Below are 26,518 nucleotides of genomic sequence, written 5' to 3'. Positions count from 1 at the left end.
CCCTTTTTCTGAAGTTGCCCTCCGGCCGAGAGAATTCCTAAAAAAGACCTATTTTCCTCTGCCACTCTCAATCCTCGCAGGTACTAATCTAATCACGTTGATATTATTTTTTTTGCACCCCCGTTTGATTCCCAAGAAAATCCATCCCCCATTCGATTTCCGGGGAAATTCATCTCGTTTGATTTCCGAGAAAATCCATTCAAAACCCCCAAAGAAAACCAAAAAATTTGCTTTTCTTTTGCTTCCTGTGTTTTCTGGATCTGTTTTAAGGGTCTCTTTGCTGTTGTGCCATTGGATTTAAATTTCACGAACCCTAAATCCACGATTTTTGAGCCAGATTTTGTATCCTGTACGCGGGCTGGACTGGTAGGAAATATCGGGAAAGTAAAAATACCGATATTTCGGCGATATTTTCGGCGACTCCACAGTTGCTCCGCGCGTCAGATCCACTCGCGATTTTTTTCCGATTTATCGGTGCTTCACCGATATTTCGCCGATATATCGGCGATTTTGCCGATTTTTCAATCCCTGCTCATGACCAACTTCGTCATTTTCTCTCTTGACTGAAGTTTTCCCTCTTAAATATGCCTCAAACTCACGTTATGTGACCAATCCAACATCCTCAAACTCACCTTACCAAAGTTTTGACTTTTGAGAACAATGTCCGTAGTTGCAGAAATTCCAGGTTACCTCCAACTCCTTTCTGATGGCTCCGTTAAACGACTTCAACAGCAAACTTCCGCTGCCTCCAATGGTTCATCATCCAATGGATATAAGTCCAAGGATGTGATCATTAACTCAACAAAGCCTACATCTGCAAGGATCTTTCTGCCTGATATTCTGGGCTCCTCTAGCCTCCTTCCAGTTATAGTTTACTTCCATGGTGGAGGTTTCTGCGTAGGCTCAACCACATGGCTTGGGTACCATACTTTCCTTGGAGACCTTGCGGTGGCATCCCAATCAATAGTTCTTTCGGTGGACTACCGCCTTGCACCCGAAAACAGGCTCCCTATAGCTTATGATGATTGTTATAGTTCACTTGAGTGGCTAAGTCGCCAAGTGAGCTCTGAACCATGGCTTGAGAGAGCTGACCTCTCTCGAGTGTTTCTCTCAGGGGACAGTGCTGGAGGAAACATCGTTCACAATGTTGCTCTCAGAACAATTCAGGAACAATCTTGTGATCAAGTAAAGATTAAAGGGTTGTTGATAATACATCCCTTTTTTGGGAGCGAGGAGAGGACTGAGAAGGAGAGGGCCAGCGGAGGAGAAGCTGAGGTTTTGACATGGCTTGACTTGTTTTGGAAACTAAGCTTGCCAGAAGGGTCCAACTGCGACTATTCTGGGTGTAACTTTGCGATGGCAGAATTGTCCTGGGCTGAATGGTCTCGGTTTCCACCAGTGGTGGTTTATGTGGCTGGTTTGGATGTCTCAAAAGAAAGGCAAGTCACGTATGCAGCCTTTCTGGAGAAGAAGGGGGTGGAGGTGAAGCTGGTGGAATCTGAAGGAGAAATTCATGCGTATCATATGCTCCATCCTGAATCTGAGGCGACTCGTTTGCTTCAAAAGCAAATGAGTGAGTTCATTCATAGCTTTTAGATGGTCATCATAAGGCCCTTACAGTTGTACTTCTATGACTTTATTTAAAATATAGCAGGCAAAATGTTTTTCAGGTGCTCTCTGAGTCATCTCCAATTATTCATCAGATGAAATTCATGGTTGTGTGTGCATGGTTTTGGCATGGAAAAGGGTGGAAAATTCAACATCTACTAAATGGAACTGAGTCGATTCAATTCTTTGGAGATGTCCATATGTATACCTCCATGAATGATCATATTTCATATACAGAATACATACCTATCCTTTCAATGCACTTTATTCATATCCATTCTCAAGTTCTATTCATCAAAAGTGCTCATAAAACCGGCCATGAAACCAGCTGCCTGCAGTTTCCACATGAAATAAATAATATGACATACCACACAGCTGATTTCTCCAGCTTTGAATTGCCCATGGAAGAGAACTTCAGGACAATCAGACTTCTGCTCTGCCTTGACAGCTTATTTTATCCTAGCATGTCAATGTCCTCCAAATCCAAATATATTAGTAATTAGATAATGTTGTAATATTATCAGTAATAGTAAATAATATGGCATACTCACAGAGAGAACATGATTCTCCAACTTTGCATCGACTGTTGAAGACATCAGTCGAGTTCACTCAACTTCCTCTGCATTGAGAGCACTGAAGTGCTCAGCAATAAGAAAGGCTCATTCGCTTTAAAATGGTCGTTCTTTCACATATTGGTTGACTAAATACCATTGTTTTCATTGTCGGTTTGGATGAAGCTTTCACAGAAGGGGTGTGTGACTTCAAGGTAAGAATGTGTTTAAGCTTATTACAAAAACATTCCTTAGGATTTAGTATGCTAACCAATGATTATTGGAAAATGGCCATCAAGTTGTACGAAGGGCCGGGAATACAATTCCGGCATGACATAAGAAGAGGGTCATATCAAGCAAGTGAGAACTTCAAATACAAAGGAGGAGAAAAATCACTGTTTCTCCCCATTCCTATTTACTAGTCACCAGCAAACTTTTCTCAATCAGCCTTTCCAATTTTGTTTTTTTAGGCATGCAATATTAATCGAACTTTCATTTTTCTTAGCATTCGTTCATTTAATTTTTCCCTTATTTTTTCAATCAACCTTACTTTTTTTTTTTGACATTCATGGAGATTTTCCCTCCTAAACACGCCATGAGTTCACTTTATATGATCGACCAAATGTCGTCATTTACACATATAAAGGTTAGCATTCCTTGACATCCCTAAAGGTCCCACACAACTTTCCCACAAACTCTTTGAAATTTCACAGAAATATTCAACTTTCAAATCATCCCACCAAAGTTTTGAGAACAATGTCCATAGTTGAGTTTCCTTCAAATCTTTTCCAATGGTTTAGTAAAACGTGTTGAATGGGAAACCTCCAATGATTTATCATCCAATGGATGTAAGTACTCCAAGGATGTGATCATTGACTCTACCAAGCCTATATCTGCAAGGATATTTCTGCCTGATACTCTGGGCTCCACTTGCCGCCTTCCAGTTCTAGTTTACTTTCATGGTGGTTGTTTCATTGTAGGCTCAACCAAATGGCTTGGGTACCATACTTTCCTTGGAGACTTTCCAGTGGCATCCCAATCAATAGTTCTTTCTGTGGACTACCGCCTTGCACCTGAAAACAGGCTTCCTATAGCTTATGATGATTGTTATAGTTCACTTGAGTGGCTAAATTGCCAGGCGAGCTCTGAACCATGGCTTGAGAGGGCTGACCTCTCTCGTGTGTTTCTCTCAGGGGACAGTGCTGGAGGAATCATCTCCAAGCTTTCAGCAGATGAAATTGATGCTACTTCCCAAAATTATCATCCCCTGCTCATATTGGATTTCAGAATCATTAATCTTCTACTGCTTAGCAGCACTTCAAATTAATTAGCTAAAGAGTATTCATTACAACTGGATAGGATAGTAAAATTGTATTGCATAATTGTAAAGAGCATTGAATACCATAGACCAAATTCAGAAAGTGTGGCACAAATTAATGAATTATAGCAGCTCATTGAACAAAGAAAAATAACTAGAGATACAGTTTCATATAAAAACATTACCCTGCTAATGATTTCATTATAGAAATTTATTTAAATAAACGGTTGTGCATCCACAGGTTTGGCATGGAAAAGGGTGGAACATTCAACATCAATGGACTGAGCCTCTTCAATTGTTTGAAGATGTTCATATATACACCTCCATACATGACCACATTTCCATATATAGAATACATATCTATTATTTGGATGCAATTTATTCATATCCATACTCAAGTTCTATTCATCAAAAGTGCTCGTGAAACCGCCAATGAAACCAGCAGCACTGCAGTTTCCATATGAAATATATCATATGACATACCACAGAGCTGATTTCTCCAGCTTTGAATTGCCCATGGAAGAGAACTTCAGGACCATTACACTTCTGCACTGCCTTGACAGCTTATTTTGTCCTAACGAGTCAATATCCTCCAAATCCAAATATATTAGTAATTAGATAATGCTGTAATATTAGCATTAATAGTAAATAATACGGCATAGCCACAGAGACGATGTGATTCTTCAGCTTTGCATTGTCTGATGAAAACATTAATAGAGTTCGCTCAACTTCCCCTGCATTGTGAGTGCTGACCTGCACAGCAATAAGAAAGGTTTCTTCACTTAAAATGGTCATTCTTTCACATTTTGGTTGAATGAATACCATTCTTTCATGAAAGATAGTCAGTTAGGATGAAACTTTCACAGGAGGTGTAAGACTTCAAGGTAAGAATGTGTTTAGGCGTATTCTTACAGAAACATTCCTTAGGCTTTAGTATGCTAACCGATGGGTTATTGGAAAGTGGTCGTCAATTTCTACAGGGGAAAACAGTTTGACTGCACAGCATAAAAAGAAGGCCATATCAAGCAAGTGAGAACTGCAAATCTGGAGGAGAAGAAGAATTAATGTTTCTCCATTTTCCTATCTATCAGTCACCAATTGGCTTTTCTCAATCAGCCTTTCCAACTTAGTTTTTTTAGGCATACATTAATCGAACTTTTATTTTTCTTAGCATTCGTTCATTTAGTTTTTCCCTTTTTCGTCAATCAATCCAACTTGTTTTCTTGAGATTCATTAAATTTTTGGCATTCATGGAAATTTTCCCTTGCTTCATTTTGTAGGCCCTTATTGAATTTTTCCCTCCTAAACATGCCTTCAGTTCACTTCACATGATCAACCAAATGTCATCATTTACATATATAAAGGTTATAATTCCTTGATATCCCTAAAGATCCTATGGAACTTTCCCAAAAACTCTTTGAAATTTCACGGAAATCTTCAACTTTCAAATCATCCCACCAAAGTTTTGAGAACGATGTCTGTAGTTGCAGAAGTGTTGGGCTTCACAATGGTTTATTAAAATGCTTTGAATTAGACAAATCTGATTGAAGAAATCAGGGAATTATATCCCTGGTATTTTCAATGGAATCTCGTAAATTAGGGAGCTAATTCTATGGAAGCACACTTGAGCTAAAACCAAGTTGTACGGTGACGTTGGACATAGTTCTCCTGAAGATGTTGGAGGTTTCACAGCAACACTTGAACTAATAAACTGAAGAATATTACCTTATCACCCTGAAGAGGTGCCTGAACTTAGGCTTTTAGTATGCTACCAAGGGATGGGAAGTGAGAATAATGAATTGTTGATTTGTACAGAGGACAATATATACAATTTGACTGAGTGGCATACAGGAGGCAAGTTATTGAAAACTGCAAACAGCTCCGGAAAGTCCTGTTTATCATGGATTGGATGAGGAGAAGAAGAATTCTTAGGATTCTATCCACCAGCCACCAACATATTTTTCTTGGCATGCATTGACTGACTTTTCATTTTCCTAGTGTTCATATTGAATTGCCACAGTAGCCCATAACTCATTTTCTTGGCGTTCACCCCTCGTTTTTCCTTGCTTTCATAATCAACTATGTCATTTTATTTGGCTTGACACAAATTTTCCCTTCTAAACATACTTTTCCCGCTTCCGTAATCAACTGTCATTTTATTTGTCTTGACTGAAATTTTCCCTCCTAAACATGCCACAAATTCACTTTATGACATCCTCACTTACGTATATCATCCCAAAAAATCCTATATAAATCCCCTAACAATCTTTTTGCAACCTCACAGACATCTTCAACTTTCAAATCACCATTCCAAAGTTTTGAGAACCAATGTCCTTAGTTGCAGATTTTCCAGGTTACTTCCAAGTTTTTTCTGATGGTTCGGTAAAACGTTATGAACGTGAAACCGCCCCTGCCTCCATTGATTCATCATCCAATGGATATAAGTCCAAGGATGTAATTATTAGCTCAACCAAGCCAATATCTGCACGGATATTTCTGCCTGATACTCTGGACTCCTCCAGCCACCTTCCAGTTCTAGTTTACTTCCATGGTGGTGGTTTCTGTGCAGTCTCAACCACATGGCTTGGGCACCATACTTTCCTTGGAGACTTTGCGGTGGCATCCCAATCGATAGTTCTTTCTGTGGACTACCGCCTTGCACCTGAAAACAGGCTCCCTATAGCTTATGATGATTGTTATAGTTCACTTGAGTGGCTAAGTTGCCAAGCGAGCTCTGATCCATGGCTTGATAGAGCTGACCTCTCTCGCGTGTTTCTCTCAGGGGACAGTTCTGGAGGAAACATTGTTCACAATGTTGCTCTCAGAACAATTCAGGAACAATCTTGTGATCAAGTCAAGATTAAAGGGTTGTTGCCAATACATCCTTTTTTTGGGAGCCAGGAGAGGACTGAGAAGGAGAGGGCCAGCGGAGAAGCTGAGAATGTGGCAAAGACTGACTTGCTGTGGAAACTAAGCTTACCAGAAGGGTCAAACCGTGACCATCCTTGGTGTAACTTTGAGAAGGCCGAATTGTCCAGGGCTGAATGGTCTAGGTATCCACCAGTTGTGGTTTATGTGGCTGGTTCGGATTTCTTAAAAGAAAGGGGAGTTATGTATGCAGCCTTTCTGGAGAAGAAGGGAGTGGAGGTGAAACTGGTGGAAGCTGAAGGAGAGGTTCATGTGTATCATGTGCTGCATCCCGAATCCAAGGCTACTCGTTTGCTTCAGAAGCAAATGAGTGAGTTCATTCATAACTTTTAGATGGTCATCATAAGCCTTTTGTTATCAATAAAACATGTATGCTGTCAGCACAGATTCGCAAACGTAAAGTTGTACTTCTATCTAAAATATAGCAAGCAAGGTACATTTCTAATAATGAAATTATAGTGATCCTAAAATCAAGTTGTAAGGTGACTTCCCCCTGCATCTCGGGTGCTTTGGCCAGAATCATCTCCAAATTTTCAGCAGATGACATTGTACTTCCCAAAATTGTCATATCCTGCTCATATCAGATGTACAGCATCATTAATCTTCTTCTGCTTAATGGCACTTCAAATTAATTAGCTAAAGAATATTCATTACTGCCGGATATGATAGTAAAATCGTATTGCATAATTGTAAAGATGTCCATGTATACACCTCCAGACACGACCATATATCTATATACAGAATACATATCCATCATTTGAATGCAATTTATTCACAATAGACTCTTAAATTTGGTGCTTCTTGCTCAAGTTCTATTCATCAAAAGTGCTCAAAAAACCGCCCACGAAACCAGCACCATTGCAATTTCCGCATAAAATATCCTTTTTGCCTCTGCAAAAACAATCTGAAGCAATTATACATCTAGAATCATCCCGAGGGATGGTTTATCAAAAATGAAGTAGAGATAAGTGGGTATTGAGGAAATGAGGACAAAAACTTCCGCACTGCATGGACAGTTGTGTTTACCCTCAGATGTCAATACCTTCCAAATCTAAATAATTCAGTTCTTGGATAATGTGACATTATTGTTTATTAGCATTGTATTAAACAATATGACATACCCACAAAGCCAACATGATTCTCCAGCTTTAAATTGGCCATTGAAGAAATCAACAGAGTTCACTCCACTGCCTTTGCATTGTGAACATAGAACTGCACCTGATAATTGGAAAAAAATAACAAGGTTTTATATACGAGGAATGAAAATTCTTTGAATATTGGTTGTCACTTCGAATGGATCTTTCACATAAGGGATTCATGACACATGGGCATGAATATTGGTTAAACATGCTTACCAGAATGTATCCTAGTCTTAGCATAGCACCCAAAGGGATAGCAAGTGAGAATACTGTGCTGGGGTGCAATAATGCTGCTCTTGAGACAAAGGATTGGTCATCCAAATGCCATAAAAGGAAGCCTACCCTCACCGGACACAAATTGATTTTCAGATGAGATAGTCAAAGCCCGATCCAAGAATTTGTATCAAAGCCAAGACTCATGGTCTTGAGTCACTAGAGCACCATGTTGGGGGGTGCAACAATGTCGCTCTTAAGTTTGGGGATAGGTCACCCAAGGCACGATCCAAGATAATGATCAGTTGTTGATCTGTGCAAAGGGCAACATAATTTTACAGAATGCATACAAGGGGGAAATATCAAGGAAGTGAAAACCACAAATAGCTCAGGAAAATTTTTAATCAAGGATGAGATAGGAAGAGGAAGAAGAACCACCGTTTCATTCTTTGAAGTAGCAAGTTCTATGCAATTCCCTAAATGAAAAGGTCAGTGAAGCATGGAAGTGTCTACTCAATTCATTTTCACAGCACAGCACATTCCAAGAAAATTTCCTAGAAAATCTCATCTGGGGGAATCAATTCTTCCTTTTAGGGAACTATACACAATAGAACGGTGCCAGTGTTCAAATCTACTCACTATTGTGAAGCCCACAGGCATTCTCTTTGAATACAAAATAAATTAAAAAAACAAATGGAAAGGGGCTTACCATTTCCATCACAATCAGCACACACAACACTGTTTGGTTTTGTGCCTTTTGAATTACTTTGTGCAGCCTATCATGATAATTAAAAAAAAACGTAATTTAGAATACAACGCGTATGGATCTTGCCTGTTTCTGGATTATAAAAAGAAAAGAGTGAAACCCATATCAGAAATGAAACGGAAAAACTGACCTTGGGAGGGCTGAATTTAGTTGCAGGAAATTTTTGAAAGCCAAGACGAACCCCTGCTCATGCAAAATTGGCACAAAAGTAAATGCAAAGAGATGGGAAAAATGGAATTTGTTGAACAGCTTAGAGAAGAAAGACAGAGAGAGATGCCTGGTTTGTGTAGGGCACTAAATGGGTTTAAAGATACCAAGCATGCGACAGAAGCCATTGGAGTAGGAGAGAGGAGGAGTACTTCCCCACCATCAACAAGCAAATAGATAGAGAGTTCACTCATTTTAGTGGCTTGGATTTATTGGTTTCCTGATGTTGCTTTACTTCAAATATCTCCTCCACCTGCTGAGTTTAATTTCTGAATTATTATTTATTTATTAAAAAATAATTAAGTTTGAACATTTAAATAATTTATTAAATAAAAAGTTTAAATCAAAATTGTCCGACAAAATTTCTTCACTTCTCACATGTTTAGGCTGAAAAATGGTTAACAAAAGGTTTAAAGCCGATAAGGAAGATTGATACGGTTTAATGGAGGAAATTTTCAAAAATAATTATAAGAATTTATAATTTAATAATCATAAAAATGTTAAAAGTTTAAATATGTTGAAACATCCAAAACTTAATATTTTTCATATTCATGTATATAACAATTTCATATCAAATCAAATAAAAATATTTAAAAATTATTTTTGTTATGAGTATTAAATCATAAACGATGTTTGATTAATTGAGATTTTATAAATAAATGACTAGTAATGTTTTGAAAAATGATTGAATCATTAGTCAAATAGGTCCAACCATTGGATAATCAAACTGGTTTAACCATCAACTAAATACCTTTTCGAATCAATTCCCTCTCTCAAACTATTTATCAATTGAATCAACCTCAAATCGTTTAAACTAGCGATTGAACTGGTAAATCGAGTGAGCTAAATAATTAATAGTTAAACCTCCCTTGTCTTTTGGCGGGCCACATTTTCCCTCCTAGCCTAGCTCTAATTGCCTCCATTTTGCAAAATGAGTTATGTTTCATTTACATTGCCTCATGGCCCATAAGTCATTCACCTTTGATGGATGAAAGAAGTTCATAAAACTTTATATCTCCTCTGTCTTGATGTGGGATCAATGTGGTAGTTAATTTAAATAAAGAAATCAAGCTTCAACCATGCTCGACAGGTTGAGGGAAGAGTAGGTGCACCATTTTGCTACTCTTTTGTTTCTGCTATATAAATATTTATTTTATATAAATACATTAATATTTAAAATTTTATTAAACAAAACATGTATGATGTTTAAATATGAAAATATATTAAAAATAAAAGAAAAATCATAATATATATATATCTCTACTTAGTAGGTTTATGGCTTGCCCCCTCAACAAGAGCATAACCAAATGGAAATGTGATTGGGCTAAGAAAGAAAGGAGGAGTCGAGATTTAAGGCTTGTATAAGGAATCAGTGAGGCGAATTGAACTAGGTTACAGTACTTTGAAGAGAAATCCCTTACTTACGCTCTTTTAAGCCTTTGAAACTACTCTAATTGTATGAAAGTTCAGTGATCACTTCACAACAATCTTTTATAGAGCTAAATGCTAAGAGATAAATTAAATTGCACACAGAATGGTTAACTGCAAATCCCTACAGGATCCACGGTGCGGGACGATTCTAACAAGTTTAAGATATTATTTGGGCGATCCTTGCAAGTGTGAGAAATCGTTGCAGGCCGTGGAAAAACTTTCAAGTAGAAGCACATTGATCGAACGAAGTGGCTTCATACCTGGCTATGAGGGTATATATATATTATGATTTTTCTTTTATTTTTAATATATTTTCATATTTAAACATCATACATGTTTTGTTTAATGAAATTTAAAATATTAATATATTTATATAAAATAAATAAATAATATTAAAAATATTATAAATTTTTAATCATATATAATTTTTAATTTTATTTTTTATTTTAATATAATATAAATTTATGATATTGATTCAACTACGTTTTAACTATCGATCTGACCATTGAATCATGAACCAATAAATTTTTTTATTTAATCGCTCATCAAGTTCGAAAAACATCGGTGACTCGCCTAAAATATAATGTGTTTAAAATAAATAAGAATAAAATAATACCAACAACATCTTATCAAACTAGTAAATATTGGATTTTATTTTACATTATCCACAAAGGAATATAAAAATCAATAATGATATCCCTATTGGCTAGGCAAAACACATTAGGGTTAAATGATTTTGTTTCATTTATTTCAATTTATAAAAATTAATAAGTTTTTTTTTTCATTTTTCTTTTTTAATTATGTTTAGGACCAAATATATATATTTTTCTCCGCGGTGAACAATAAAAAATTTCAAAGGTTGATCGTATAGTAAGTTTGACAAAACATCTTTCCTTGGACAACGATCCTAAAGCGATATCCGTGTGACAGAGTGGAACAGCGTCAACTTGTAAACAAACACTACTCAAATGTGATGTTGTAATTATGATGAACAGTAAGGGTATCTACGGAATTTCAGTCATCAAATCCTACTCCAATCATAAAACCCTATCCACCTCCCTTGCGAGCGCTCAATTTCTCATCCTCTCTAACATTTTCTTGCAGACTATCCAAACCCTAACCCTAGCCAACTTTGTCGGCGACTCTACGTAAATCCTAAACCCTAAAAGCTCTTTCTCTCCTCAGATTTCTTATCTTTAAGCCTTAATTTGATGGAGATTTTATTTGATTTTTGCATACAGAGATTATGGGAGAAACAAGGGACAACGATGCTTACGAGGAAGAGCTTCTCGACTACGAGGAAGAAGAAGACAAAGCCCCCGACTCCGTAACCGGAAAAGTCAACGGCGAAGCCGCCAAGAAGTGAGACTCCTACTATTTGATTTCCATATGTTTTTTTTTTTCCTAATTTTTTTCTGTTTGGTTGCGTTGAAATTTTGGAAGAGTGGATATTTTCTCTTGAAACATATGGTTTTTGCATATATATATGCAATAAAACGGGGAAAAAAATTTAACAGTGAGCCATATAGTTGCTTTAGGCTTAGTTGAGGGCGATCTGCATTTTCTTGGGTCGCAATGGTGAAAAATGTTGCCAATATCTTAGTTTCTGGTATCTACCAACATTTTGTCGGCAACCAAACGGAGGATTTTGAGTTTCATTTAAATTCAGATTTTGGGCCGTTCGGATGTGGGAAATTTCGGGGAAAATCATTAAATTAGCCATCAATTTGATTGCTGGAAAGCAAGTCTTATATTGGTCTATTATGCCTAGACTGTCTACTTAACGGATCTGACTGTTATCGGAATGTTTCACTTTTTCCCTTTTCTACGAGATTAAGAATTGTATGATATGGCTCAAAAAGGCATTTCTTGATTTGTTTCCTTTCGCTACAGCTAACTGAGTAAAAGGATACAAAATTTTGTAGCTTATGTTAGAAATAATATGTTTTGGTTTCTGAAATAAAAATTCTTCTACCAAAAATAGAAGAAGGAAAAATGTTTTCTGCAAAAAAGATGAAATATCATCTCAGGTAAGAACAATTGTAGTAGTCTCAGCTAAGCAACATTGTTTCCTTGGGCTCTTGAACGGTAGAAGAATCTCATACTCAAGATTTTGATTTCTTTGCCTATATTTTCTCAGCAATGAAAAAGAAGTCAGTTCTCTGTATATGCTATTGCAGTAGCATGCCCAATTGTGTGCTGATGTTGTGCTTCCATTTGTATTCACAGTCAAGTTTGTTTCAATAAATGCATTGTGGAGCTCCTGTTGTATGTGAAGGTAGCTTATTTCTCATTGTTTATTGTTGTTTTTGTTAGGGGCTATGTTGGAATTCACAGTTCAGGATTCAGAGACTTCCTTTTGAAGCCAGAACTTCTTCGGGCAATTGTGGACTCGGGGTTTGAGCATCCTTCTGAAGGCATGTTATTATTTCATTTCTTCTGTCAATTTCATTGGTTGAAACTTGAAACTAATGAATTCATTGAGATACTCCTAGTGTGGTGTTATTCTTCCAGTTCAAGCTAGAAAACTGGATTTAAGGATTTTGACAGCTATCAGAATATCATGTATTTGGTATTTCTATGAAGTGTAATGGCTGTCTTAATGCAGTGGTGGAAAGTGCTTTATATTATGGTTGTCTCAATACAGTGGTAGAAAGTGCATGGAAATTAGCATTTATTTGTCATGAAGTTTTACTGAATTGTTTTTTATGTTTTTGATGAGATTTATGAGCCACTCAAGAGTTAGAATTCATCTTTTCATTTAATTATTTATTTTTGAACAAATCTAGATTCTCTGGATATCCTTGTTAGCCTGCTATTGTTGAATACAGTAAAATCGTTATGACATACGACTCTTGGGACCAAGAGAAATTGTTATCCTAGCAGGGTTATTGTTTTATCAATAGAAGAATAATTTATTAATTTATCTGTGAAATTGATTAACTTGGAGAGAGTATTATGTTTTTACTGTAAGTACTTGTACAAATATGACTTATAAATCCAAAAACACTGGATGTGGTGAAAAGTTAATACATAGAAGCCTAAAGTACTCTAAAAAAGAAGAAATGACTATTAATTGTAGAAGATAGAAAAACTTCTAAAAGGAAGAGATGCAGTGTCAAAATTTAATCCCCTAGAAGGTAAAGAGGTTTCAAGTATGTGATGGTTATGATAAAGAGTTGAATAGAGAAGATTAGAAGTTGCAAAAAGTTACTCAATACTGAATTATGACTTTTTGTTTGCTATTTTTTATGGACTTCATCAATTATTAATTTATATTTCGTCGAGCCCTTAAAGATTTCTAAAAAAGTTATTATTTTATGCATTTAGCGAGGTTATTAATTTAGTACATTGGTCCGATTTGGGACTAGAAGATTTTTTTATTTAAGCAAGATCATTAATTTATCGAACATTTATTTATTGAGGTTTTACTACAGGACCTTTAGCAGGTACCAGTTTTACCTATTTCTATGGTTCAAAAAAATGTCACTTGACATTTATGTGGCCTCCAGTGTACTTTTCCTGTAGTTGTATGTTTGTTTGTTATTATTATTTTTTTTCCCTGGTTTTTGTTGGTACTCAACAGACTTCTTATTTGTGTGTTTCCAAAATGGTAAGACCAGTTAAGCCATTTCAAAGAGGTAAAGTAGTAGAACTGGCATTTAGTTGACTCTTCATGCTGCTTCATTTTTTCCCAACTATTGTGCTGCTTTCCTTCATTCTGCTCTTTGGTTTTCTATTTTGTGGTTTTCTTTCTTTAGGTCTGTTTGATAACAAAGTTAGTGCTAATGACTGAAATTTTCAGTGCTAAATTTGGATGGTGACTTAGTAACATGCAATGTTAATCACTGGCATTTCTGTATTCACTGAAAGTGGCACTGCAAAATTCAGCTTGGACCTGTTGACTCATTGCTGAAAATTGAATGCTCTTCCTTTTTGTGATTTTACACTGTTAAACCAATATTACCATCCACTCTCATTTTATTCGCCTAATAGTGAATTTACCTTTTATAGGCTAAAGGTTTCAGTTTTATCAAAAAATTGCCTTGGTCATGAAGTTTGGTTTTCCCCCCTCTTTGTCACTTCACATTTGTCTGGCTCTTGCTTTGACTTTCATTTGGTCTTTCAGTATTATTTTCGTTTGGTGGTGATGACTTCTATTAATGTCTGCTAGAACTAAACCTGTTGGCAAAGTATTGAATTTTATGTTGTTTTATGCTTGTGTTGGATGTTTGTCCATGTTGTATCTTTTGGTAAGTCTGGCTTACTGGCATTGCCCTTCTAAATTACTGTGATGTTCAATTTTCAGGTAATTCACTATTATCATACTCTTGATTTCGGAGAAGTAAAATGGTTTAGTAAACCTTTCAATTAAAAGGACCAGGGAGGTCATAATTTTACTTACTGAGGGTTCCTTCGCTCCGATTTTCTTTGGTTCTTCATCAGTGCAACATGAGTGTATCCCTCAAGCTATCTTGGGCATGGATGTTATTTGTCAAGCTAAATCGGGGATGGGAAAAACTGCTGTGTTTGTTCTGTCGACCCTGCAACAAATTGAGCCTGTCACAGGTCAAGTCGCAGCTCTCGTTCTATGCCATACAAGGGAGTTAGCTTACCAGGTATGTTTCAAAACCAAGATCTCCGTTTCAACTCATCTCTTTAGATTTTTTTTTTGTTTAAATTAAAAGAATGAAAATGACTTATTTGTTTCATTATTTCTATCTTCCAACTGCAGATCTGCCACGAGTTCGAGAGATTCAGTACTTATTTACCTGATATCAAGGTTGCTGTTTTCTATGGTGGTGTCAATATAAAAATTCACAAGGATCTTCTAAAAAATGAATGCCCTCATATTGTTGTTGGAACACCTGGAAGGATACTGGCACTTGCTAGAGACAAGGACCTTGCTTTAAAGAATGTGAGACACTTTATCCTTGATGAATGTGACAAGATGCTTGAATCACTTGGTATGTTTTTTGTGCCCAATGTTCATCTTTGTTAAATGTTTGATCTTCAAGATGTTTTGATTTCTTGTCTATATTTTAACTATTTTCATGTTTTATTTTCCATATTTCTTTGCCCTGTTTGTTTTGCAGACATGAGGAGGGATGTTCAAGAGATCTTCAAGATGACTCCTCATGATAAGCAGGTTATGATGTTTTCAGCAACCCTCAGCAAGGAAATCCGCCCTGTTTGCAAGAAATTTATGCAAGATGTAATGTCTCATGGCCAGTACTACTTGAATTTAGAAGTCATCCTTTTTCATAATGCCAGCTTTCTGCAGGAGTTAACTAGATATCTGGGAATCTGGTGGTCCCAGCACTGTATGCTTGCCATTCACGTTGTGTTAATGCAGTGCCTTTACTCAAGACATTTCTATTGGGAAATGTAGCTTCATAGGGAAGGGTGGTAGCTAGAAGAGGGAAAAATAAGCATGGATCCCTTTAGAACGTTTCATAGTTGCATAGGATAAATGTCTTAACATTTTCCGCTTATTTTTCCTTTGGGTCATGTTCTGTAGTCCATTGATGTTTTCTTTAGTCTGATGGTGTGGTAATCAAGTTGGGGTTGATGCTGGTTGGTGGGGTATGTGGGTTGCATTGTCAGTCTCATATAGTTCTTTTCCCCCCTTTTTTTTTATCGATTTGGTTGAGCGACAGTGGGACTTGTTTGGTGTGACTTAAAAAGTTACCTGGATGGAGGCAAATCAGATGGACCAGAATCTTGATTCAAGGGATGTGCGTCCATCATTCATTTCGTACTTGCCTTGAAGAAGGCTCCTAATATGCTTTACTGTGACATTTGTTCCTTTCAGCCTATGGAAATTTATGTTGATGACGAGGCCAAGTTGACCCTTCATGGTCTTGTACAGGTATAATTTTAACCATTAAGTTTCTGTTGGACTGTTGTTGGTGATTTGTATTTATCTCACCTTGATACCTTTTGAGGGCAGCACTACATCAAACTGAGTGAGCTCGAGAAAAATCGCAAGTTGAATGATCTCCTTGATGCATTGGACTTCAATCAAGTTGTTATCTTCGTCAAAAGTGTGAGTAGAGCCGCAGAGCTGAACAAGTTACTTGTGGAGTGCAATTTCCCGTCTATCTGCATCCATTCTGGGATGCCCCAGGAAGAAAGGTTGGTATCATTTGCATGGCTACTTCTCTGCTTGTCAGACAAAAAAACAGGTGCATTTATATAATTTTAACTTGATGCATGTTAAGCTATTGATTCTTTATCGTTTGGCTAGGACTTGTTCACATTGACTTTTAAACGGAGTAGTTACATTGTGTTGAAAACTGTCAGCTTCCAAAAAGTGTATCTTCCTCTATTCTATGTTTCTCAGTGCCAAACAGTTAAACGTAGCATTTTAACACTTTTTTGTTTTTAAAATTTCTGACTCCAGATTGAAAATTTTATATTGGTTCATTGTCTTTAGTTGGATGCTTCTTTTAAATGCTGTGAATCTTGATTTATTGTTACCTGGATTGATTTGGATGGTAATTGGTGATAAAAGAGTGCATGACAGATGTTTTCATGTCAAAATTTACTATACATTTTATAAAAGCAGGTGTGTCCTAGGTTGGGCCTCACATAGCTCAGTGTGCCTTCTATCTAGGCCCTAGGAAATTTTTGTGCCTTTCAGAACTATGATTGTGCACTTAAAATTATGATTGGCCATTGCTTGCTCTACCTGTATTCTCCAACTTCTATCTTCCTATCTTCTTTGGTATTTGCACCATAATGGCTGTAACTTATGCCCAGAGTTTGGATGAAAATGTGGTGCTGCCTCCTTGTAGTGCTCTTGCTAGGCTGGAAAACAGGTAGTGCTGAAATAGAGGCAAGAATAGAAAACTGTCTGTATTCTTATCTATGATCCTAAAGGCTAGGATGCAAGCCTTATTTATGGATGGAATGATTCTGTGATGCAAGCTGAAGTTTTTAAATATATTTGTCTCCATTTGAAATAATAGTGGTGGTTATTGCTGAGAGGGGATTGAGATATTCCTGGTGTAGAACATTTAAACTGCTAACTCTATACCGCTTGCAACTTAATTTGGAGATTGACTAGGTGTGATTCCCACATGAAGTGTAATGAATGCTGTAAACATGCTTTATGCCTTATTTCTTGGATTAGGACATCTTTCTAATACTTGGCCTGTAATAACATTGGTGATGAAAGGTGGAGGGTTCTGGGCAAAAGAGAGGATTTTTCCATTGGTTCACTTGATGTTTCAAGCAACATTAAGCAAGCAATTTCTTATTGAGAAAATTCTAGACTAAAGATGCAGCCTTAAGTTTTGTTCATGTTCTGGATTTTGGCATGATTGGAAGAATTCTATGGTTGAGCAATTAAGTTAACAAATCAGAAGCAGGTTGATTTTTTCATATGAACTGGCCTAAGCCAATGGATAATTTTTCTTTCTTTAAACTTTATTATTTCTGGGGCTAGGCCTGGGTATTAGCTGTTTATGTTGTTTATTTTTGTTGTGTTTTTTGTTTGTGTACTTTTTAGTTGATGTCTCTAGCTTGGGATTATGAATGCCTAAGCATTTATTTATTTTTATTGGAGCCTTTGCTATGGAATTTGTGATGAGTGCATTCACTCTCTAGATTCAAGACTATTTTTTTTCTTAATAAATGCTAATTGTTTCTACTGCTGAGGTCATATATCTTGCTTGGGACCAAATCGAAGAGATGTTTTTTATTTATGCGGGACCAATTTTGCCAATTTTTAAGCCTCTATTTTTTTATTGTTCTGTATATCTGATTTATTTGGTAGTTGAGATTAGACTGTAACTGGCTTGCTTGTATATTCTCTTTGCTTAACGAGAATCATGGGGCTTCCTCCTCTACCATCCATTATAAACAGCTGTCTTGTTGCTTGACAGAGTTGTTTTCCCCGATGTCATGATATTCCATTGAGCTGAATGACATGCCTTTTGTTGTAGGTTGACACGCTACAAGGGTTTCAAGGAGGGGCATAAAAGGATTCTTGTGGCCACGGATTTGGTTGGTAGGGGAATTGACATTGAGCGTGTCAATATTGTTATAAACTATGACATGCCAGATTCTGCAGACACTTATCTGCACAGGGTATGCCCAATCTAATCATGTTATTTTATCTAAGACCAGTGTACCTCCCTTGTAGAGTGCTCTCATAGCTATATGTATTTTACTTGATTATTATATTCTTGGCAGGTTGGTAGAGCTGGAAGATTTGGCACCAAAGGACTTGCAATTACATTTGTTTCATCAGCTTCTGACTCTGATGTTCTTAATCAGGTTGGGAATTAATGGGTTTTTGTTTGCATTGTTTTGTTGATTAATATATTTGTGAATCTAATTTGTCTGGTTCAATGATTACAGGTCCAGGAGAGATTTGAGGTGGATATTAAGGAGCTCCCTGAGCAGATTGATACCTCTACATACAGTATGTCTTCTTAAATGTTAATGCGATGTTGTTTTTGTTGATTTACTTGATGATTGGTATTATGCTCACTGATTAGCTCAATAAGTTTGCACAATATTCACTAACTATGAAGATGCTTTTTATTTTTATTTTGGGTTTATTACACTTTACCCCCTCGACCTATGGCTTGTTTTGCACATTGTCCCCTCGAGTTTAAAATTGAGCAATGTACCCCCTATCCTTTATAATTACATGTAATGTGCATTTTTTGAGAGAGGATGTTAATTTTTTTAACAAAAAGGCATGTGCTCTTCATGTGATCGATGACAAAATGGTCAATTTTTTGGGTTTATTACACTTTACCCCCAACATATAGTGTGTTTTGCACATTGCCCCCCCTTTAGTTTCAAAATCGAGCAATGTATCATCCATTCTTTATAATTGAATGCAATGTGTATTTTTTGAGAGACTGTTATTTTTTTTTATGGAAAGGCATGTACCCTCCTTGTGAACGAGGGCAAAAGGGTCAATTTTTTAAAAAACCCTAACCAGCCTTATCTTCCTTCATTCTTCTTCTTCTTCTCTCCACTTTTTCTCTTTCATATTTCCACTATGGTCGAGATAAGCATTTGGACATCTGTTTTTTACCTATAAAAAGATACCATCAAGGAAAAGTTTTGGTTTTGTTAAAATTTTTGTCAAAAAATTTGCAGAATTGTGTAATGTGGGTCTTCCAGATTCTTGATTTGGGTTTTTTCAAAAAGCTTGGTTTTTTTGGATCTTTGGTTGTGATTGGAGGTAATCATACCAAATTGAAGTGTTTTTTCACTCTTTTTATTCTATCTTTTGGAGGGTTTGAGCTTTGACATTGAAGTTGGATTTTCAACTCCTTATAGCCATAAACCCGATTATGTTGAATTGTGGGAGCTGTTGGTTTGAATAAAATGGAATCTGGGTTTGGAATTTGGGTTTTTTTTTTGTTGTTTTCATCACATCCTTCCTTAAAGCCTATCTCTGAAAACTTACCCTGGTTAGGTTTTAAGGTTGAAATTTCAAGAGACGTAGTCATTGATTGGGGGAGGAGAGAAAAAGAGTGAAGAGAAAAGAAGAACGAAGGAAGAGGAGGGCAGACTGGTTAGGGTTTTATAAATTGACAATTTTGCCCTCAGTTACGTGGGGAACACATGCCTTTCTGTAAAAAAAAAAAAATAACGTCATCTCTCAAAAAATGTACATTGCATACAATTATAAAGGATGGAGGGTACATTATTCGATTTTGAAATTCAAGGGAGCAATATGCAAAACACACTATATGTTGGGGGGTAAAGTGTAATAAACCCAAAAAATTGATCATTTTGCCCTCGATCACGTGGAGAGTACATGCCTTTTTGTTAAAAAATTAACGTTCTCTTTAAAAAAATGTACATTGCATGCAATTATAAAGGATGAGGGTTACATTGCTCAATTTTGAAGGGGCAATGTACAAAACACGTTATAAGTTGGGGGGGTAAAGTATGATAAACCTTTTTTTTTTTTTTTTTTAACTTGTCTGATATGTTTTCATGTGATATTGTTTTTGTTTATTCACATATGGTGTTGTATTTGCCTTTTAGCTCATTGGTTTTGCTTTGTATTTACTTCTGTAGTTTTTGGATGTTTCTTGCATTGAATTCATGCCTGTAGCTCCTTTTCCTTTAGATCCTGCTGATTTGGGGTGATTTTGCAAAATGTGTCTCATGCATAATGCAACTAACAATTTTTTGATTTTCTTTCCCCGCTTCCTCTTTGTATGGTAGTTCTACCCCCCTTACCAATTTCCTTACCCGAAATTGTTTGGGTTCTGTAAACAAGCAATTGTGATTTCATGTTGTTAAGATGGGCCCAAGTTATCACCGTGTTGTGTAGTTGGAACCAAATTGTATTTGTCAAGTATTATGTCTTTCTCTTGGACCATCAGACTGTGTTCATTGGATGAGTTTTTGTACATGCTCCAGTTCATTTGGATGTTTTCCACTTAAACTTTAAAAATTGCCCTCGTCATTCAAAAAGCAGCATAATGATCACAGAGCAAATTATTATTTTCCTCTTTAGGACAACCATCTCGTTCTAATGGGATGGATTATATTCTTATTAATGTGTTCTATTGTTTTTTTTTTTTAAATTATAATTTTCTGTTTTCTTAATTTAATATTTCGGTGTTCAGCTAATATGTGCAAATATTACTGTTTAATGATAATAAGGAATGCATATTAAATTTTTGCCCAGTTCTATGATCATTTATTTTTGCACAACTCATCTCCAAGTTGTGCTTATGTTTTAAAATTTTTTTGTATGCAGTGCCATCGTAATTAAACACGGGTGGGCTACACAGAAGCTTCATAGCAGGGAAAGCGTTTTTGATCAGCTGGTTAGGTTTTTGTTGGAACTTGGTTGCACTAATGTTGAATATGGTTAAAACCCAGATGCTTTGCAGAGGCAGATGGCCGACTATTTGATTTGCACTGCCTTAATGAGTTATTGTAGTTATATAAAAGACCCTGGGTTGGGGGGGATCCCAGCTGATCATGGAGAAATAGCTAGTTTTGCTTATTAGAACAAAAAAGCTATAACACTTAACTGCAACAATTGCGCGGCATCCACATGCAGTACTTGGTTTTTTCTAAAATTAGATTTGCTGTCTCCTATGTCCTATCATATCATGATTGTCATTTTAATTATTTGTTGATGCGAAACAAGCTTTTTGTATTTTTTTAGATTTTTTTTAATGTATTTTTCACGGCAGCATCTGTAACCAATATTCTCGTATGTTGTGAGGAACTGACCAGTTACTGGTAGAATGGCTTGCTATGCAACATATTTCAGGAATCAGGGTTAGCTGGTTATAAAATGGCTGCCCTGTTTATTTTGTTTGAGCGGATCCAACATATGTGGGAACTTTTTCAAAAACTATTTTATGTAACAGTTTTGCAATATTGTATCCAGATGTTTTCTAGAACAGTAGTATGTTTAGGGATTTAGAATGTTTTAAATATGCTTTCTATGTTTTTAAAAATAGATATTATATGTAATATTTTATTTTGAATAATTTTTGTCTCATGGTAAAATTGTATTTAGCGTGCGTTGCTTTTTTGTCAGTTTCAAATGATTTTAGATTTTTGAAATTTTGTCAAGAGTTGGACTGTTGTAAAGAACTTAAACAAGATGGGCTTTCAGCCTTTAAGAGTATATATATTTTTTAAACTACATAGGTGGTTTTTACCAGCTGCAGGTTGAATGGTGGATCTGTCATTAACACTCAATTAAAGTGATTTTTTTTTGTTTAATGATTTTTAGATATAAATAAGAATGTTAAAATATTTTAATAATGTTGAAATATGAATAAAAAATATTTTACTGTTTGGTTTGGTGATGCATGATGAGAGGTAACTTTTTGTTGGAAGAAATACTTATTAGGTGTTAATGTTAAAATTACTTAGTTTTAACATTAAAATGAGGAAATGAGTTTAAAGTTAACCATAAGGGAAACTTAAGTTTTTTTTTTTTTTTTTGTAAGAACTTTATAGTGGTCATGCATTCTGCCATTACTATTTCTCTAAAATGTTTTTACAATTATTTTCAATCATGAAATATGAAGCAAATGGGTTAAATTGATTTCCAAATTCTTGAAGAAGAAGAAGAAATTGTTAAAAAGGGGAATAAAATTTATTTATTCTTATTTTTAATTTTTCTTTCTATTTTTTTGTCTCACACAAAGGTTTGGCATTGTCTAATAGGAGGATAATATTAAAAGAAATTAAAAAAATTGCATTAAACTTTAAGGGGATTTATGTAAACATGCACTATTTATAAAATAGGGATGAAAAGTGAATCCAAAAAAGTTATTTTCTTGGAGAGTACATTGTGATGAAAATAATTTTCATTTCATGCTTGAGAATGATGTTTATTTCATATTACTTGAAAATGCCCTTCTATGAGTATATGGATTGCCATTCATAGCAACTTAACTCATACGAGGATGTACACTATTCAACTCATAACAACAAAGGTACTTTAAGCTTAAAACAATGTTACTTCGAAATCAAAACGCTTGTAAGGACATGTTCAAGTAATGTGAAGTAAATACTATTCTAATGCATGAAATGGTAATTGTTTTTTTTTCAAAATGCACTCTCAAAAATGATTTTTTTTGGGTCATTTTTTCATCAATAATTTGTAAATAGTGCATTTTTACATAATTCTCTTTTAAACTACAACAACTTATTTTATTTTATTGAATTATTTTTATAATTAGATGAGATTAGAATTGTGTTTAATTTATTATTTTATTATTATTATGTCAATAAAAGTTTTAATGCAAACAATATTAATTTAAGAATACAAAATAAAATAATCAACATAAAGATTCACAAAGTTTTAACATTATTTGATCGACCATTCTACCTTTACGAATGAGAGAAAATCTTTCCACACTATCATAAAATAAAATATTATATAAAACAAAATTAAATATAAACATATCATGTTTCCTCGGTATTCACACTAAATAATCTTTAAAAAGCTCTCTCCATCTCTTTATTTTTTTTTTCTCTTCCTAGAATATCCATACAAATATTTCTAACAATTTTCCTTACTTTATAATGAAATATAATATTATAATAATATATCAATTTAAAAAGTATTATATTAAAAGGGGAATTTATAGAATTCGGATACTTTCCGTCAATTATACAAACAAAACCGACCTTTAAAGAACTTTTATTCTGTTTCGTTTCTGGAAGATATAGCCAAGCACAACATAGAAGAAACGAATTTATTCTTTGTGTTTGAATGTGAATCAATTCCATGGGAATTCTTTCTGTGGGTTTGTCAAGGATTCTTGTGAGGATAAGGTGTTTTGCAGTGGAGGACGAATTCGCATGTAACCTAAAAAAGATAAAAAAATAATATATATATATATATAAATAAAAGAAGAAGAAGAAGAAGAAGAAGAATAAGAAGAAGAGATTGAATTTGGGAAACAGCTGCAAAATATTAAGCTGAAGCCTCAAATTTTCTTTAAGGAAGTGAAAATCCCGTTTTTGAGTAATTTTTCTGTTTGATACATGGAATCAGACATGAAACCTCTCCATTCTCACCCACCTCAACCCTCTACTCTGCAAGCCAGGCCTGTTAAGACAAAATTCAGATACAAGTCTCACTCCAACTACAAGAAACTTATTAAATCTGGGAAATCATATTTCTGGCCATGTGTGTTGGGTGGAAATTTCAAAGGAGCTGCAGAAGGGTTTTGCCCAACAGTTGTTTTTCCTGGAATATTAGAGAAGCCAATTCCATTGCTGTCTGGGTCTTCATCAAAAACCTCCCACGTTTCAGTGATTATGGTCTTTAAAACCCTCTTGGGTTCCTCCTGCTCCTCTTTGGGTTCAATTCTCTTCACCACCGTGGCTTGATTTTCTGAGACTCCACTGACAATCCGTTCAAGCTTTTGGATATCCTTTTTTGGGATCTGTTCAACTTCTGGGAATTTTGACTCATTGAAAACACCAATCTTCCTGCAGAAATTTAAATATAGAGCGAGTTGTTCACGCTGCTGTAATGCTTTCTGAAGAATCTCAAGTGCCATGGCTGCTTCAACCTTTTCAGCTGCATATATCCCGGTAAGAACTCTTGCGAACCTATTGCAGATTCTGTTGTAGAAACTGAAAATCTCGATGATCACGCAGTTCATAGCTTCATAGACAAGAGCTATATCCATTTCCTTGGCCTGTGGTCTGATTTGAAGTAAGATACCCAGCAATGACTGCCATTGCTGCAGCTTCACAAGCTCTTGCACCAGGGCTGATTCTGTTTCTTTGCTCTCTTCCTTCCGTTCCATGTACAAGAAGGCAGATGTTTGATCCAGAAACGCAAAGTAAGATTGAACAAGAGTGTTTAAACCCCAAGTTCTTCCTGATTTCCTGTAACTATCTCTGAAATTCGATAGATCAAATGGCAAGCGACCGATGTTCTGCACAGCGGGGATGTTACAATGGAGAACACCATGCATGAGCACCAGACCCTTTAAGGCCACCACCCAACTACATGTCTTCTGCAGACGCGTAGAGAGAGCAGAGAGAAGAGGCTTTAGGTAGGCTGGAGAAGCATGCAGCCATGCAAAGACTCGTTTGATGTTCTCATAATCCACTTTTGATTCGTCATGGCTTGTAGCTTTTATGATTGCCACCTCAAATCTTGGGTTCCAGGGAGCATTCCTACTTGACAGACTTGCAATCAACATGCTGTTCTTGTCTTTCAAAGCCCCAGAAGCCCTTCTCCAGAGCTTCATGGTCGTCTCCCCTCTTGTATATATATATATATCTCCCCCACAAATTATTGTGACTTAGAAGAATTGCTCTCAACCTGTCTCACTTTGCTTCTTTCTTTTACTTTCTGATCTTCAACATCTGAACAATCAACCAATATATAAATCCCAACCAGGATGAATATTGGAGCAGTGCATTCCAGAATAAGAAACTGCTACAAGCTATGATGTGTGGTGCCAATGTTTTCTCATGTCTTTGCATGGCTGTCAGCCTTTTGTCATCATTGTCTGGGTAATCTCATCAACAGAAGTTGTTACTTAATTTTAGCCCTTCTGTTGCCTGTTTGGCAGGCATGCCAATTTTGTTTCCTGTAAAAAGCTGTTTTTAATTTAGAGTTTATTTCCTTTTATTTTTAGTGTGATGGATATCCTAGCATTTTTTTCCTGTAAAAAGCTTGCTTAGTCCACGTGGCTAGCTATTTTTAATTCAGAGTTTATTTCCTTTTATTTTAATTTTCCGTTGCACTGGTCCACCTGAAAGATATCCAATAGATTTTATTTTTAGTGTGATGGATATCCTAACAAACATCAGTGTTAGGATCCAACGACAGCCATAATATTGGCTAGCTTGACCATCCAACACACAGTTGCAGACCTTTCCTATTCTGGGATTTACATGGAGAAAATTAACTGAATAGATAGCCTTTAATTTTTATTTTGGGAGGGATTTGATATAATTCAATTGGAGGCCATTTCTTTTCATGGTCATCACTTGCATGCATAGTTGATTAGAAGGACAAAGGTGGAAGAAAGCACTTAAGATGCTTTTTTCTTATATCTATAGGGTATTCTTTGGTAAGTGTGATGGACTAATATTTTGTGATTCTTGTTGAATGGGATTTTGTCTATTAAAGGTTTCATGTTTTAAGAGGCCAGAGAAGAAGACAAGAATTTGCATCTCTTGGTCAGAAGTCAATAATGTTGCTTGAGTTAGCTCTCAAAAGCATACAAAGAAAGGAATTTTATGTTTCCTCATAGTTTATTACTGGTTTTTGTTTTCAAACATCAACTTCGCTCAAAACAACATAGACTTCAATTGATAATAGCCTACTTATATCCCCTACATGTACATGCCCATAAGAAGAGTAGTGCCTTGGTCTCTATCATCGATCGGTTGCCATGTTTATGCTTCTGGTTGTCTGTGGCTTTCTGAACCAAGCTGCTTTAAGTTTAGCAGAACCCATCTCCTTCTCGTTCTCCTCTTTTGATCCAGGAAATTGTGGCACTAGCAGTGAACTGATCTGCATGGGCTCAGTGACAGCAGGTGAAGGGTATTTGAACATCACTCCACAACCCCCACATGAGAATGAAACTTCACCAACTTCATCAACAAACATGGTTGGGAGAGTTTTATATCGTCACCCTGTGCAAGCATGGCCGGCACTTATAACTACCACCTTCACAGTTAGGATCTCCCCCTTCCCCAATTCAACTGGGTCTGGCGATGGAATGGCCTTTATCATGGCACAGGATAGCCAACCCTCCCCAGCTGGTAGCTTTGGCTCGTTTCTTGGAATCCTGGACAGGTCAACTGAAGGTATTGTGAATACTCCCGTTAGATATTGTAAATTCGTTTAGATACT

At 36.0% G+C, this 26,518-nt stretch overlaps 5 protein-coding genes across 5 annotated transcripts; 4 read left to right on the top strand and 1 right to left on the bottom strand.

Annotated features, from left to right (window-relative positions):
* The first annotated feature begins 323 nt into the window (after window positions 1–323).
* On the top strand, window positions 324–1,713 carry LOC117912353 (probable carboxylesterase 17). Its single transcript, XM_034826907.1, has one exon. The coding sequence runs from the start codon at window positions 661–663 to the stop codon at window positions 1,594–1,596; it is 936 nt and encodes a 311-aa protein (XP_034682798.1). The 5' UTR covers window positions 324–660; the 3' UTR covers window positions 1,597–1,713.
* Window positions 1,714–5,542: 3,829 nt separating this feature from the next.
* Window positions 5,543–6,886, top strand: LOC117912169 (probable carboxylesterase 17). The gene has a single exon (XM_034826662.1). The coding sequence runs from the start codon at window positions 5,806–5,808 to the stop codon at window positions 6,736–6,738; it is 933 nt and encodes a 310-aa protein (XP_034682553.1). The 5' UTR covers window positions 5,543–5,805; the 3' UTR covers window positions 6,739–6,886.
* Window positions 6,887–7,066: 180 nt separating this feature from the next.
* LOC117912170 (protein BUNDLE SHEATH DEFECTIVE 2, chloroplastic-like) lies at window positions 7,067–8,922 on the bottom strand. The gene is made up of 5 exons (XM_034826663.1): window positions 8,801–8,922; window positions 8,654–8,706; window positions 8,467–8,533; window positions 7,527–7,623; window positions 7,067–7,296 (listed from the first exon to the last, which is right to left on the bottom strand). The coding sequence occupies exons 1-5, from the start codon at window positions 8,856–8,858 to the stop codon at window positions 7,218–7,220; spliced, it is 354 nt and encodes a 117-aa protein (XP_034682554.1). The 5' UTR covers window positions 8,859–8,922; the 3' UTR covers window positions 7,067–7,217.
* Window positions 8,923–11,200: 2,278 nt separating this feature from the next.
* Window positions 11,201–21,483, top strand: LOC117912607 (DEAD-box ATP-dependent RNA helicase 15). The gene is made up of 12 exons (XM_034827266.1): window positions 11,201–11,309; window positions 11,403–11,523; window positions 12,478–12,578; window positions 14,608–14,780; window positions 14,897–15,128; window positions 15,258–15,376; window positions 15,977–16,033; window positions 16,115–16,299; window positions 18,114–18,258; window positions 18,364–18,447; window positions 18,532–18,595; window positions 20,912–21,483. The coding sequence occupies exons 2-12, from the start codon at window positions 11,408–11,410 to the stop codon at window positions 20,920–20,922; spliced, it is 1,287 nt and encodes a 428-aa protein (XP_034683157.1). The 5' UTR covers window positions 11,201–11,309; window positions 11,403–11,407; the 3' UTR covers window positions 20,923–21,483.
* A 4,571-nt stretch (window positions 21,484–26,054) lies between these two features.
* On the top strand, window positions 26,055–26,513 carry LOC117912735 (anti-H(O) lectin 2-like). The gene has a single exon (XM_034827424.1). It carries the CDS (start codon window positions 26,055–26,057, stop codon window positions 26,511–26,513), a length of 459 nt encoding a protein of 152 aa, XP_034683315.1.
* Window positions 26,514–26,518: the final 5 nt, after the last annotated feature.

Source organism: Vitis riparia, chromosome 4 (assembly GCF_004353265.1).
Source record: "Vitis riparia cultivar Riparia Gloire de Montpellier isolate 1030 chromosome 4, EGFV_Vit.rip_1.0, whole genome shotgun sequence".
Taxonomy (NCBI): Eukaryota; Viridiplantae; Streptophyta; class Magnoliopsida; order Vitales; family Vitaceae; genus Vitis; species Vitis riparia.
Note: the sequence above shows the minus strand (reverse complement) of the source record. Positions and strands in the feature narration are given on the sequence as shown.